We start from the raw sequence: 15,618 nt of genomic DNA, 5'->3' as shown, positions 1-15,618 counted from the left end.
AATTTTGACAGTACGATTGGGGTAGCGCGAAAATTGATTCCGCAATTTAAGGGACCATATCGAGTGGAGAAAAAATTACGAAATGATAGGTACATTTTAAAAGACATCGAAAACTTCCAGGTGACCCAGAAACCGTACGTCGGAACCTGGGAAGCTTTAAATATGAGACCATGGCATTCGGAATTTGTTGCCTTGCTCTGTGAAAATTATTCTGAGCATTTCCCATCAGCGAATTAATTCGGGACGAATTAATGGAAGGATGGCCGAGTAGTAGGAGTTTGTGAACTCGAGCCGTAGGAAAAATGTATATCGAATTTAGAATCGAATTTAATTTTCTTACATCTCCAATCAAGGATAATCCCCACTTGAGTTGGAGCATGTCAAGCGAATTAAACAAATACAGTCTTACGAAATATGTCCTCAGGGAAAGCGTTGAGAGCAACTGCCAAAGGTCAATCACATTTTATAATCTTCTTTGCGACTGATTACGTATGTGTGAATAATAATTATATTGTGAAAAGAAAAGAAATTTATTTGTAATGTAAAATAATTTGATATAATGTGCGTATGTGTAAATAAATTGTATCACAAAAGAAAGAAATTTTATCGATTAATTTTAAATGATGGACTAATTGTGTGTATGTTTAAATAATAATTGTATCGTAAAAAGAATAGAAATTTATTTGTAAAATAAAATAATTTGATATAATGTGCGTATGTGTAAATGAATTGTATCACAGAAGAAAGAAATTTTATCTATTAATTTTAAATGATGGAAAAATTGTGCGTATGTGTGAAACTGACTACAATCACAAGCTTTTTGATTATAAAAACAATTATATGTATTTCGAGACGAAATAATTCAGGACGGCCGAACTGTAAGTGATGAGTCATGAGTTCGTTGTCAATTCGGCAAAAACGAAGGGAGAATCGGTTCTTCCCGATTACTCCAGTCTACGGCGATCTTCCGGTAGATTGACACGTTTTATAAGAAGTTATAATAAATCTATTTGTCTATAATTGTGACTCTTTCATTTTTAATCCTTACACATTTTAGAAAATAAACAATTCTTCGTAGCATTAAAGAAGTTGCATTTATATAATCTTTGTACATAGTGTAAGTCTGAGAGCTAGTTAATTGATAATAACTAATGCACGCCTGATTTTTTAAATAACTTGTAAATATTGTTGAAAGATTTCCAAGTTTATTTTGCAACGTTGCCCTAATCTTGCGGCATCATTAAATGGTAATATTGACGCAATATTACTGCAATATGTCACGATAATGTTGTCGGAAGGTTACCGTGTAATGTTGGGGTAACCTCGTCGTGTAATGTTGCGGAGGTGGGACATTTCAAACTTTTAGCAACATTACGGCAACATTATAATGCAACATTGCATACCTTCCATGACAACATTGCGGCAATGTTACGTGCTATCTGAAGAGCGATTTTCGATTCATTGGATCGAAATACCAAGGCCAGAATAATATAATGTTCTGCCGTAGTCCTTTTTTTATAAATAATTGTACTACTTTAGGCGTCTCGACACAATACAATAAGTTACTCCAAAATTAAATATATAAAGGCCTTTATTAAAAAGTAATTAAAGTTTGACTATACAATATAATATTTTGCAATTATGCTTATGAGATGACTACTCGTCGGGAACTGTCTTACGTTTGGACGTTCCTATCGTCGTCGCTTCCCAAAAATTCTCCCCATTTTTAATGTATTTTTCAAAATTTCAACTTCTCATGATAAAATATAAAATTAATGTGTTTTTATTAATTTATCTCTTGATATAATTCAAAAAGAACTTGGCATGCTACTGGCTGCGAAGAATCAATGATGTATTCGATTGTTATCAGTTTTGAAATTGGGTGCGGCATTATACCGTGGCTTCTTCGCATTGAGAACATGAAACAACTAACATTGAATGCAATATAAAGTACGTCGCTATACAAATACGTGCTCCTACGCAATGCAACAACTTTACTTGGTCTTATGAATAGTGTAAAGCGTAAATGGTGAAAGCGTACTACATACACAGCTTAATGTGTTAATAACTATATTTCACGCTTTTAGATTTATATCATTCAGGACTGATCTTGGACCTTGAATTGTAAGCATAGGTCAAGGAAAATAAGTGTCAAGATTCATTTATATAAATATATTTACTTATTTATAAATCTTAGACTCAAGTGAACAGAAAAAGCAAACCTACTTTTGGCATAATAATTTTAAGCAAAACTAGGTATGGCCGGTTTATTCTGACCATGAAGTAATCAGAAAATACTCTGTCGAGATTCTCTATTCATTTTCAACCAACTTCACCAATGCGTTGTGTGACAAAATTGTTCATGTGATTTTAAGAATTTCTGTATATATAGAATAATAGTATTATCATAGATCACTGATGATAAAATGGTTAAATGATAATGACCTCATTGCTCAGAGTAAGAAACTTGTGGCCTTCATAAAGAAATTAAGACAACTTCACAAAAAGAAGTATTTAGTTGTCGACAGAAAATTCGATTAATTTTAATTATTTGCCATAAAAATTCATCTGTTGTTCAAGTAAGCTATATTTGCAGACTTCAAATTCATTATCGTTACGGATAAATTAGTGAAAAGGAAGAATACGTAAGTGTTTTACTAAATTTATATTTAACCTTTTATGTATCTTGCAGAGATAAATATACTTTTTTAAAGAAATATTTCTACTTCTGTAGATAAGTAAATTTTTCTAATTGTAAAATCGAAGAAGGTTAAAAACTTTCGAAGCAGAACGAAGAATTTCCTCAAGCGGGAATCCAGATTCATAGTTACAAATGAGTCTCGGTATAATTAGGTAGATGGTATCGTGTGAGAAGGTACGCTGTACCGCAGGCATACTTTATATCCATCTACCGTAGGTAGATATGTACATAGTTTTAGCAACGTTCTCAAACGTTACTCCAACCTATGTTGTTCACACAAAAAGATGAATACTTTTACAGAGTTAGGATACTGAATAAAACACTCAATTATTATATTTATTGTAATTATATATAAATATTTTTAAATCAAATAAAAATTTTAAAATACTGTGGATTCCTCGATAATTAATTGTTCAACTATAAAATATTAGTATCTATGATATAGATAGGCAGGAGTTCTCACAAAGCTGTGTTTATTCTTTTTTTCCCTTAATAAATATATTTAAAAATTGACATCAGATTTGAACTCTTAAAACTCGTTATTTTTCGCATTGCCCAGATACCACAGATGGATCCCTTTTCCCGTTTTGTCCTCTTTTTCAATTTTGTCACCATTTTTAATAATTTGTCCCCCTTTTCACCTTTTTCTAATAAAAAATAAAGAGGTTTTCCTTTTTTTAAAGTCTATTTCAAAATTCAATCATAAAATTTAGACTGAATGTTAGAATTTAATGCGTTTTATTCTTGATTTCGATTATTAACACCACATAATAATATTTTTACTGTTTATCATTTCAATAATATAACGTAAAGAATTTTATTTATAAGGTGGTTCATCCAACAGAATACACTAGAAAAATAATTAATTAACATTTAAATGATTAAAATGTTATTAATAATAGTAGGAGTAAACGGTACAGTTATTGTTGCCCCTCCAACAGTTATTGACATGCACCATAACATTTATTTTTTAAATATTATTGAAAAGTTTTGTTTTAAGCAAGTATTTTAATTTTGCTTAAATTTGTGTTCAAGATGTAAAAAACAAAACGTATATTGACACTATTATTAAAGTAACAACATTTTTTCGAAAACAGTACAAATGACTTCATCTGAACCTAAAATTAACTTAATTTTAAATATTATATTAGATTTGAACGAATTACCAGCAATTTTTAATGACAATGACTATATCTAAATTCATGATCAATCACCGTACAAACAGGCAATGACTATTTTGTCTTGCTGGCCGAGACATTTTCCATTATTTTTTTATTTTAATGTTTAGAGGATTTTTAAACCATAATGTTACGAATTAAAGAATAAGTTATTCTGATTCTGTTACAGTTGATAGAATTTTATATAACTTTTTTTTATAGAATTTTTTTAAATTATCAGATTTTAATATAATCTGGCTTATTTTCTTCAAAAAGTTTTTCTTTACGTTACTGTTCAGACTTTTAAACTTGCACGCCATTTTGAAAATATCTTATTAAATACAAGTAAAAACAATAATATTAACCATAATCTAATTAAACAAGTTGTTCATTTCATGATCATTAAGCTTCCTCAATATAATATATACCAATTGTTTAATTTTTACATTCTCATCAAAAATGAGAAAGTCTTGGATTTGTGCGATTTTGAGCAATATCTAATTTTGCTAAATCTTTACGTTTCATGACCCCCTGATTCCAAAAAAATGGTTTTTAGAAAAGTGTCTGTCCGTCTGTCTGTCTGTCTGTCTGTCGTCTGTCTGTAGAAAAATTTGTCGCCACGATAACTCGAATAAATTTTTATGAATCGTCTTGCAATTTGGCACACTTTTTTAGTCCATAAAAATGAAGCCTGAGTTCGTTGGGCAGCCCATTTCGTCAAAAAACAACAAAAATACAAAATTTTGAAATTTTCAAAATTTTGTATTTTTTACAATTTTCAAAAAAATATTTTTTTAAAATTTTTTCCTTAAATTTGGTGCAAAAACAAACAACTTTTCCTTTAGACACTTTTCAGTACAACAAAAAACAAAAAAGTTATGAATTTTTTAATTTTTTAAAAATTTGCTATTTATTGCTTTTTTTGGACTTTTTGTCAGCCTTCTCTTCAGTAGAAAATTTGTCATATTGGGGCCGTGTTAATAAAAATTAGTTCACATTATGCTAATACACCTTTCTTAACATTAGAATCGACAATTGCATCTTTTACACAAATTAAAAAAATTTTTTTCCAAAAAAGTGCAAAAAATTGAGATTTATAGTGAGTGAAGCATTAGCCGAAACATGAGAAAACATTAAGAACATATTGAAACCTTCCTTTTTTTCTTTTAGATGCCAAATTTAGGTAAAAATACAAAATTAGGAACAAGAAAGAACTCAAAAGTTTCAAAAATTCTGCCTTTTTTTGATTTTTTCCATAAAATTTGTTTTTACATTCTCATCAAAAATGAGAAAGTCTTGGATTTGTGCGATTTTGAGCAATATCTAATTTTACTAAATCTTTACGTTTCATGACCCCCTGATTCCAAAAAAATGGTTTTTAGAAAAGTGTCTGTCCGTCTGTCTGTCTGTCTGTCTGTCTGTCGTCTGTCTGTAGAAAAATTTGTCGCCACGATAACTCGAATAAATTTTTATGAATCGTCTTGCAATTTGGCACACTTTTTTAGTCCATAAAAATGAAGCCTGAGTTCGTTGGGCAGCCCATTTCGTCGAAAAACAACAAAAATACAAAATTTTGAAATTTTCAAAATTTTGTATTTTTTACAATTTTCAAAAAAATATTTTTTTTAAATTTTTTCCTTAAATTTGGTGCAAAAACAAACAACTTTTCCTTTAGACACTTTTCAGTACAACAAAAAACAAAAAAGTTATGAATTTTTTAATTTTTTTTTTTTAAGTTCTTGGGCCAGGTATATTTTTTAAGTTTTTGGGCCAGATTTAGCCAAACGGTTTATCTAGAATTAAAAAATTTTATTTTCATATTAAAATATTTTTTTTTGTCTCTCAACATTGTTTAGAAATATTGCTTTACATATTACTCAGAAATTTTTTTTGAAGTTATTAAAAATTTAATTTTTTAGTATTTCTAAATTAAACAAATTTTTTTTGAGTTCTGGTTAACCGATATAAAATTCGAAATATGATTTTTTCATTTTCAATTGCACTATTTGAATATATTTTTTTTTTTTAATCATTTTTACATTATTATCACATGAGAAAGTATTAGTTTTGGTCGAAAATTGACTTTCGCTAATTTTTTGAAATCTCGACGTTTTGGGGTCCCCTGAGTCTGTTAAACATGGTCTAGAAAAAGTGTCTGTCTGTATGTCTGTCTTCGTGTCTGTCTGTAGACACAATGGTGTCCCTACGATAACTCTTGAAAAACTTATTGCATCAACTTGCAACTTTGCATGCACAAAGTTACTGTTAAAATACAGATCGAGTTCGTTAGCCAGCCATTTTCGTCGAAAACTACACAAACTACAGTAGTTTCAAAATTTTGAAAATTCAATTTTTTCAAATTTCAATATTTTTAATTTTATATTACTTTCGATTAGAAAAATACAAACAATTTTTCTCTACAACATTTTTTCATAGAAACTTAATTTTTTTTAAGTTTTTGGGTCAGGCGAGGTCAACTGGGTTAAAAAAATTTTATTGGTTTTCTAAAATGTTGTAACTAAAATATATTCATAAAAGATATAACATTTTAGAAAATCAATGAAATTTTTTTAATACAGTTGGGCTGGTGTGACCCCTTTTTACATTTCAATTTTTGGTCATATCTTGTTGGAAATGGTTTTTTACATTCTCATCACATATGAGAAAGTAATATACCAGAGTAACTTTTCTAGGAGATAAACACTTAATTAAAACAAAAATGTCTGAGTAAATAAACAAAGAGTGAAAAGTTAGTCATTACGCTCCGGTCTACACTACACAAAAAATTTGATACTAATTCTTTAAAAATATTTTAGCTGCTTCTGCAAATCATGTTTTTACTAAGGGAGTTAGTATAATTAAAAATAACTTTACAATTTTAATCATCAAGACCAAAAATATACATTTAAATTCACTTAATATCGCAATCATCAGCAAACTTAAACATGTGATGAGAATGTAATCCTTAAAGTCGTAGTAACTTTAAGAAAAAAAAACTGTTTTATGAAACATATAATAGGAAACAAAAACATAAATAATGCACAACAATTGCAGACCCCGGCGAGCGAAGCGAGCCATTTGCGCGCGAAGCGCGCAACAACACACGGAGCGCGACGTGCGAAATAATCGCCGGAGCGCGAAGCGCGACGATCAATAATCGCGCGCCCCGAGGCGCGCTGAAACTTGCGAGCGAAGCGAGCCCCCGCGCGAAGCGCGGATGAGAATGTGTCCGCGCTTGCGCGGACAGATTTTTTATTTTAGAATAATTATTTTAAAGTGTTAAGATAAAATGTCAAAAAATACAAAATTTCAATTTTTTGTGAAAATTAAAAATATTTATTAATTCTATAAATTTTGATAAAATATATACTTTATATACATGAATCGATTCGTTTTTATGTCAGGAATGCAATTTTGACAAGAATTAATAAAAATTTTAATATAGAAAAAAGTTACTTCAAAAAATCCAAAAATTATTTTTTCAAAAATTAAAAAATTGTTGAAAAAAAAAATTTGTAAAAATAATTGGTTCTAAAAAATTCGGAAATCGACATCACTATAAGGCTTCCTTTATGAGGAAGCAAAAGGCAAAAGATACAAATAAATAATCTGAAAATATTAACACTGTTTATAAAATAAATTGTAAAAACTGTTCTGCACCCTATGATGTTAAGTCAAAGAGAACTCTATTAAATAAGTATAAGATAAGATATAAAAATTGTGATAAAAAATATTAAAAAAGAGATCCATAGCAACAGTTCTTCGGACCCCATTAAAAAAAATTGCTTTTGCGTTTGGCCAAGATATCTTTTGACTGCTTTATCTAAAATCAAAATATAAATAATTTTCTGTTAGGGGTGAATATACCTCGTGATTGAATGAGGGGCCGATCAAAAAATACGTAACGCTATTTTTCGGAAATTTGGACCCCCCCTCCCCCATGTAACGCAATGTTGTATACATTAGCGCCATTTTTTCTGCTGACCGTAACAAATAGCTTGACCTCCTCCCTCCCCCCAAAAAGCGTTACGTATTTTTTGAACGGCCCCTGAAGGGTTCTTTTTTTATTGATTAGAAACGATTTTACATGGTCTTAATGCTTCTAAGAGTGGTAATTTTTGACAAAAGACACTGTCAAAATTCCAATTTCTTTAAAAACCCTTCGTTCAATCACGAGGTATGTCCACTTATCAACAGAAAATTTTTTGTATTTTGACTTTAGATGAAGCAGTCAAAAGATATCTTGACCACCGCAAAAGAAATTTTTTTAATATGGGGTCCGAAGAACTGTTGCTTTGGGCCTGATTTTTTAAATATTTTTTATCACAAATTTTATATCTTACTTATTTAATAGAGCACTTTAAGATACCAAAGTGTCCAAATAAAAAACTGTATTTATTTTATGAAAAAAATGATTAAAAAAACATACGTTTTCTGGTCGTTTTGACCCGTGTTATGTGGGTACAGAGAATTTTTTCAGACCATTTTAATTAGGTATTTCAATCTTTCGTTTCTGGGACACATATGTCCCAGAGTGGGCATCAAAGGATTAAGTAAGATATTACAAATTGATTGAGTTTGTAATGTTTTGTAAAATTAAAGTTACTATCTTATAAATAATATAATTTGAAAAGATTAAATTATTGAAAAATAGAAAAGAAATTTAATTTATAAATAATGAATTTAAAAGATAATGTTAAGTCCGTACCTCGACGATGAAATAAAAAGGATCTCCTGGAAGGGCGTGTACGGCGAGATAGCGGCTGGCGGACACCAGAGGTTGAAGGCAGGACCGCGCAGCCGTGACACCGCTACCACGCATGCTGCATGCTTCATGTCGCCGTCACTACGCCCAGCGTGCTCACTAAAAATAAAAACAAACTGTCAATACTAAAATTTAGCATATTTAGATTTATTTATTTATTACACAAAATTCCGCAGTCCATTAGGACCATACATTGCGAACGAATAATTATAGTAATGCAACTTGGAAGTTTAAATTTACAAAACGCCCCTATCAATTACTCTATAGGAACTATCCAATATGTCTTATGTCAAACAGTAAATTGATGTAATTTGTACATGACAATTCAAAATTTCTATAAAAATTTAAATTTTTAAGTGTTTGTGAATGTAAATTATAATGTGATAATAGAGACAACTATTTTAATGAATAAAAAGACTATAATTTAACTTAAAGTTAACGTATTTTTAATTAACAGCGCCTAAGAAACAAATTTCAGACTCCACTTGTTTACATTGCACTCCATATGAAAAAACTATCTGGCATCAGCTATCTTTGTTGTGGACAGGTGGTATCTTACTACTCGCAGTGGTAATTTTCTTTCTCAATAAAATATTTAATTGTTACTAAATGTAGATGCCACGTAATGCAGAATTTTAGTGAAATAAAACTAAATTCAAGTTCAGCCATTATACTGTATTGGGACTAAGATTTTCTCCGTGAGAGAACTATATCGAGGCGATGTAAATAGAGTAACGCCAGGAGTGATTTCGTGATTTACCGTCGTTTGTTAATCGGGAATTCCGAAGTGGTTTCAGCCCACCTCTGAATAGATAATCTCAAATGCCAAAGTGATTTGTAGCACCAGTGGCTGCTTACCAAATTTGCATATTCTGATGCCGATTGTAATACGCTCTTCCATTACTGGTGTCACACTATTCTAAGTATAATAATCGAACTTTGATAAAAGTATATAAAATTATACTACTCTTCTTCATTCACAATTCTTTTAAAGGAACTTATACAAGTTAATGTTTCAAAATACTTTATAAGATCGTATAAAGGATTTTATGCTTCAGCATCAGGGTTTCCTGAGTGTTAAAAATGACAACATAGCATCTTTTAAAGTTTCCTATATATATATGTATAATCGTTTATAGGTTCCTACATAAACAACTTGTAAAATAAGATTCCTAAAAGAATCCTACTTATTATCTTGCTCATCTTTCATATGCAGGACACTAAATATATTTCTTTACAGGAATATTAAATTCAAAATGATTTTAATTTAGACTTGCCAAATTTTGATGATTTTTGTTACAAAAAAATGTTTGTAAATTATTCTCCGATTTTTTTAATAAAAGTTATGCAGATTTAAAATTTTCCATTTAGTCAAATATGTATTTTTTATAGTAATAGACATGATCAATATTTAACAGGCCTGATAATTAATAATTTTATGTGAAATTAGACAGACAAAATATTTCTTGTAATCCTACAAAAAAATTTGTTTTAGATTTATACGCTGAAAAAATCCAAAGTTTTACACTCTTAAATTCAGTTTTTTAATTTAGTTTTCAGTCGATTCGAAACTAATCTCAGTTTGTTCATTTATAACTTTGCATCAATTCAGAAACTAAAATAAAACTTAACTTTCGTGACTTTGTTAGAAACAAAGCTAAATATGTTTGACCATACGTATAAAATAATCGGGAAATAAACATAATATGCTTGATTTTACAATATCTTTATTTCAGTGTGTTTATACAATTGCTATGAAATAAATATGTATGTTAATATTTGCAATTTAAAGTCACTCCAAATTTAACCTTCACTTAATGAATTTGTGCATAATAAACAAATAAATCGAACTGCATGATCTGTAACTCCTGATCAATAGAAGTTATTACACATTAGTAGCGCATATTTAAATTCTATGGCGTAAATTTACGTAGGCGATGATACATAATAAACAATTCGAAATAAATTCCTATGATGAAAGTTATCTATTTCTACCCACTATTATTGCCTTCTTGAAATTATTATATGAACTTCATGTTACTCTATATTTAAAGTAAATAAAATTGTTTAACTATTTACTGATGTCCTTCTTTATCCTTTGTTAGTGACACAAAGTTCTACGCAAGTGGAAGTGACTAATTTTTATTTGATTTTTCATTAAATAAGCCGGATCATCGCGAAAATTTCACATAAACATATTTTTTTATCGATTCATTTTCCTATAAGTGTTTGATAAAATCACATAGGTACTATTTCTTATGACATGCTGACAGTTAAAATGAACTGAGAATTAAAGCAGTTGGGGCTTATTAGTTTACTCCTAGAAACTAAACTAAGCAGGGTTTATGCTTCGTAAACTGAAAGAACATAAACCTTAAAAGTGTTTTATACAATAAAAGTTTTAATCATCAAGTGAATCAATGGTAGTGATAAAGAAGAAACATCAACAACATGTCACTTATTATTGTTAATGGCGAAATGTTTTTACGAGAGATAGTCAGATTTAAGCTATCGCCAATGTAGAAAATGATTAGTTCTAGTGTAGTTTGAGTGTTCAGAAAGTTGCAACTTTATCTAAACAGTATAATATAATAGAAACAAAATACGAAGTACTGTCAACAGTCCGAATAGGGAAAGTCAAATCAAGTTCCTAATAAAATTTTGAACCATAGTCCTATTACGGAGTTACCTCTATATCTAGGCACAGTTCACCATCACCAGATTGAAAACACCAATTAAATGTTAGTCAAATCTATATTCAGCTATCATCGGCCAAGGATATCATAAGAATTTAAGGTCTGAAGATCGACCAAGGTAGAAAGTAACTAAAAAACTTCCATAGGGAATGATCTCTATCTTATGCAAGATACAATTTCTCTTTAGTAACAGGAAAAAGGATATGTTTATGTACTAATTAATTTTGAAATTAACAGTTATCAACGCAACAAATTAATGTATATGAAAATGATGAGTATCAAAAGGCAAAGAAAGCAATCAGTGCAAAGTAAGGTATTCAAACGAAGATCCACGTATTGTAGTATAGATATAAATACCGGCCGGCGATATTTCCTTACGTAAGAAACCTTCCAATCATGGTATAGGTCGTTGGTTGGTCGGTGACTGGTTCATTCTGTATGTCACCGTACACTTATATAGCTTGTATAGTATGCGTAAGGCGCACGGCAAACACCAGTCGAACGGCATTCCTTCATGATTTGCGAACATTTCGGTAAACATTCGACACCATACTTTCGACGTTTGCGCCTGTTCATTATACAGACAAGCAAATATAATACTTCTCTGTTCTTGACACTGTTCTATGATTTTGCTAATAATTTTAAAATCTATTCCGTCGGTAACGAAGAAAAATGTTATTAGGTTTACGCAAAATTCTACATAAATACAAAATCGTAATATATTTATCTTTTATGTAGTAACTATTGTTAAACTTAAAACGTATCTAAAATTTGAGCTTTTAACTAATTGTAACTAATTTTAAATAATCACAACGATTTGAATTATTAAAAATGTTAAAACTGTTTGCAGTACGGGAGTAGCCATTTTCATATGGTCAAGCAAATGAATAGTTTCACTCTCGCAATATGTCGTCTGCTATCTAAAAGCGCCATTTTTGAGTAGCACAGAGTAGCTTATATGACAGAGCAAAGTGTGAATTAAATCCATAGAATTTCAATCTATTGATGTAAAGTTAGAGTCCAATTTTTAACAGTGTATGTTAAACAGGGATTCGGAAATCCAGAATCGATGGCTGGAGAGGTAAGCAAATGGGACCAAAATCTTCGTCTTTATACGATCGCAGCTCTACTTCGGTTGATAATTTTGCTGATGTCGAGTACGAAACTACATTTTCTAGTAAGTATTAAATTAGATCTATGAGAATAAAATTTATGATGAAAAATGGAAAACAATTTTTAAGGCTTTAAAATTATCAGCGTATACAGTACAATTGTTTATATTACTGATTCATCAGTAACACCGCCAATTTCAGGTTCATCAAAAAGGGATGAAATTAAATTAATTATTTATTACTATTGTCTCCAAAAATACTAAAGATATGAAACAGATTTTTTTCCATACAATGAAAAAACAAAAATTACATCATTTACTTCACTGCCAGAATTAAATGAACTTATTTGAAATTTTGCTTCACCATAAGATGTTTCAGAGTATTTAGCTTCATTATTGAACAAAAAATCTTTTGAAACCGATACTAATGTTTATTCTTATCGACAGCGAACTTAGAATTCTGTAAGAATTTTACAAAACATAAAGATTCATCACTGGTATTTATACTGATTTCAGGGGACATGTCTTATGTCCTAAAAATATGTAACGTTACTATATATAGAGATATGTTTTGTTACTTACTCTGACTAATCTCTCATGTGCAGGGAAAGCATTTTCAGAGTGTAGAGAGTCGTTTGTTTGTCTCTTTCTTATCATAGGTCTGTCTCGTTTCTTGTCAAGTCTCTTGTACCTTTCTTTCGTATCCGCGAGTAAGGAGCTGTGGTATTCGTGAAATCTGAATTTGAATGATTTTGCGCATGATTAATTGTCAGCGTACGTCAGATGATCAGCGACCCTTTCCAAGTCTCTTTCAGATAAGGAAGAAGGGTTCTTCCGAAAATTGCGAAGGAAAAACAAGGAAACGACTTGGTAATGAGGAAGTCTACTGGGGGACGATCAGATGGTTCGACTTGCGGGTTTTCAAGAAGTCGTGACGCGGGTTTGACGAGTGTCATAATCGATAGATATTTAAGAGTTTGATTAATTATTTTGTAGGATTTTTTAATTATTTCGAGTTTGAGTGTTATTAATAAATAGTTGTTTTTTGTTACATGTGCGTTTTAATGTGTTTTCGTTCATTGAGGACCAGAGGAGAGTACCAGAGTTCGTTTTGGTTGTTCGTTGTTCAGAGGAACGTTTTGCATCACGGCATCGGCTTGGAAGAACTCCCCGATTAAATTTTGTGAATTTTGAGAAAAGGGTTAGTTGCGAGTAGCAGAGTATTTCTTGGACGGGATTTGATATAAATGATTCGAATTGAATATTTAAATATATTAATTTGGATCATCAATAATCTCTACATCACAAAATGTCCTAAGGACGTCATACAGACATCCCATGTCCCAATGCCTACAGGGATAAAAATCATTAAAGACTATAAAATCTGGAATATTTTGAACGTTTTTACCATGACATACAGAAAATGGAAACATGTTATTAGGGAAGATGGGACGAAAATACGATGGCTGATTCCTGGTGGATGCTTAAAAGAGATATAAAGTACAAAGATAGGAAGTCTAAACGAGATCTTATGCAGAAAAATATTCTGATTTTCGAACCCCCACACTCTTTTGTGGGTCAGTAATATGAATATAATATCAGGATTCAAAACTTAAAATTGCGTCTTTACTAATATTAAATACAATTTTAAGATTTCAAATGTCATTAAAGTTAAAGTATTAAATGAATTTACCAAGTGAAGTTTGATCATAACTGTACATGGCTTCTCTTTCGAGATGATCACATAGATAGTAGTTCTCCTACTTTGCCGAAATACCAGTTTTAACGATAATCTCGAAAGAGTATCCACTTATAATTGTGATTAGTTATGTTTTATTATTATTTATGCAGATTAGTTACCCCAACTGTTAGTGGGTTAGATAACCACTTAAAAATCAGTTTTAAGTATGTATTTTTTTAACGTGATTAAACTGTGATCATGAGGTGGAAAGTGTTGAACAAATCGAGATGCACAATCCTGAAAGAGGTGTTCATAATGTATTGCCATTTGAAGTTGATAAGAGATGATTCATTTATCACATCTGCGATCCTAAAAAATTTCTTTAATACATCCCTGGCCTTATCAACTAGGTTGTATTCCTCATATAATACTGTGCTCAAATCAAGACCATTTTTTGACAAATAAGGGCGCTGCATTCAAAACGTTAGCAGGTTTTCCAGATTGAGTTTTTTCAAAGTGTTCGCCACTTTGTATTTTTTGGCCCATTTAAAAATTCTCAATTCTTCTAATCAGAAAAGTATTGAATTCACACGATGCAAGATTCCGAATTTGACATCAGTTTTCAAATATTCAAAATGATGGTTCTTATATATGGGAGCATTCACAAATGATGTCACGTTTTTTGGGGGAGGGGGGGTCTCTACTAAACTTGACACAATGTATTTTTACATGTGAAATAGCATGAAATTTTTTTCAAAATTTAAATGATATGTTAATAGATTTACAATTATAATGCTTTATGTTTACTATACTTGAGGAAAATAAAGGTTTCCAATCTATTAATGCATTTGGCATATATCCTCTTATATCCCCAACATTTCACATCCATAATATTTTTTCACTCGGTAGGAATTTATCAAAGGTGGAAGAAGTTAGTAATCTCTTAGAATCAATTTTTCTTTGAAGAGATGAAACATGGAAGCAACACAGTCGACCACGAAGATGTCGATAAAGGAGCTATTGTAATTATAAATTTTAATGAAATAGCTCACCTAAATTCCTCTCGTAGCGCCTCCCAAAAACAGCCTATTAGCTATCAAATCTGAAAGAAAATTAAATAAATTTAAAAAATGTATTAAAATATAATAAGATATTAATATTTGTTTTTTGTTAAAACCGTTTTTTAATTATTTCGGAAAATGTCAGGTTTGGCTTTGGTTAGCCATATGCATCGAAAAAATACCAGTTTCTACAATTATTTCAAATACAGAATATAGCATAAGATATATATGGACACCGAAAAAAAGACTCTACCAGTGAAAATGTATCTTATTGGTTACAAAATTTAATTTTTCAGTAAATTTGCATTTAATTGTATTAAAACAATTATGATGAATTAAATTTCTAAAACCTAAGTGATCAAGTTCAAATGAAGATCTTATTTTAACTACGGGTTAAGTTTACGTTAGCAGAGTGTAACAATCCTTTGATTTCTAGAAAAACAGTT

General features: G+C 30.3%; 1 protein-coding gene across 2 annotated transcripts in view; it reads right to left on the bottom strand.

Moving 5' to 3' along the window:
- LOC122503089 (protein expanded) overlaps positions 1–15,618 on the bottom strand; it is a 133,773-nt gene that overhangs the window by 62,400 nt on the left and 55,755 nt on the right. For both annotated transcript variants that reach the window (XM_043613513.1, XM_043613514.1), the window contains exons 2-3: positions 15,164–15,213; positions 8,567–8,722 (exon numbers count right to left, since the gene is read on the bottom strand). In XM_043613513.1, the coding sequence (XP_043469448.1) occupies positions 8,567–8,680 (114 nt within the window). In that variant the 5' untranslated portion in view covers positions 8,681–8,722; positions 15,164–15,213. The remainder of the gene's footprint in view (positions 1–8,566; positions 8,723–15,163; positions 15,214–15,618) is intronic.

Source organism: Leptopilina heterotoma, unplaced genomic scaffold (assembly GCF_015476425.1).
Source record: "Leptopilina heterotoma isolate Lh14 unplaced genomic scaffold, ASM1547642v1 Lhet_243, whole genome shotgun sequence".
Classification (NCBI taxonomy): domain Eukaryota; kingdom Metazoa; phylum Arthropoda; class Insecta; order Hymenoptera; family Figitidae; genus Leptopilina; species Leptopilina heterotoma.
The sequence above is the reverse complement of the archived record's forward strand: the minus strand, read 5'-3'. Positions and strand labels throughout refer to the sequence as shown.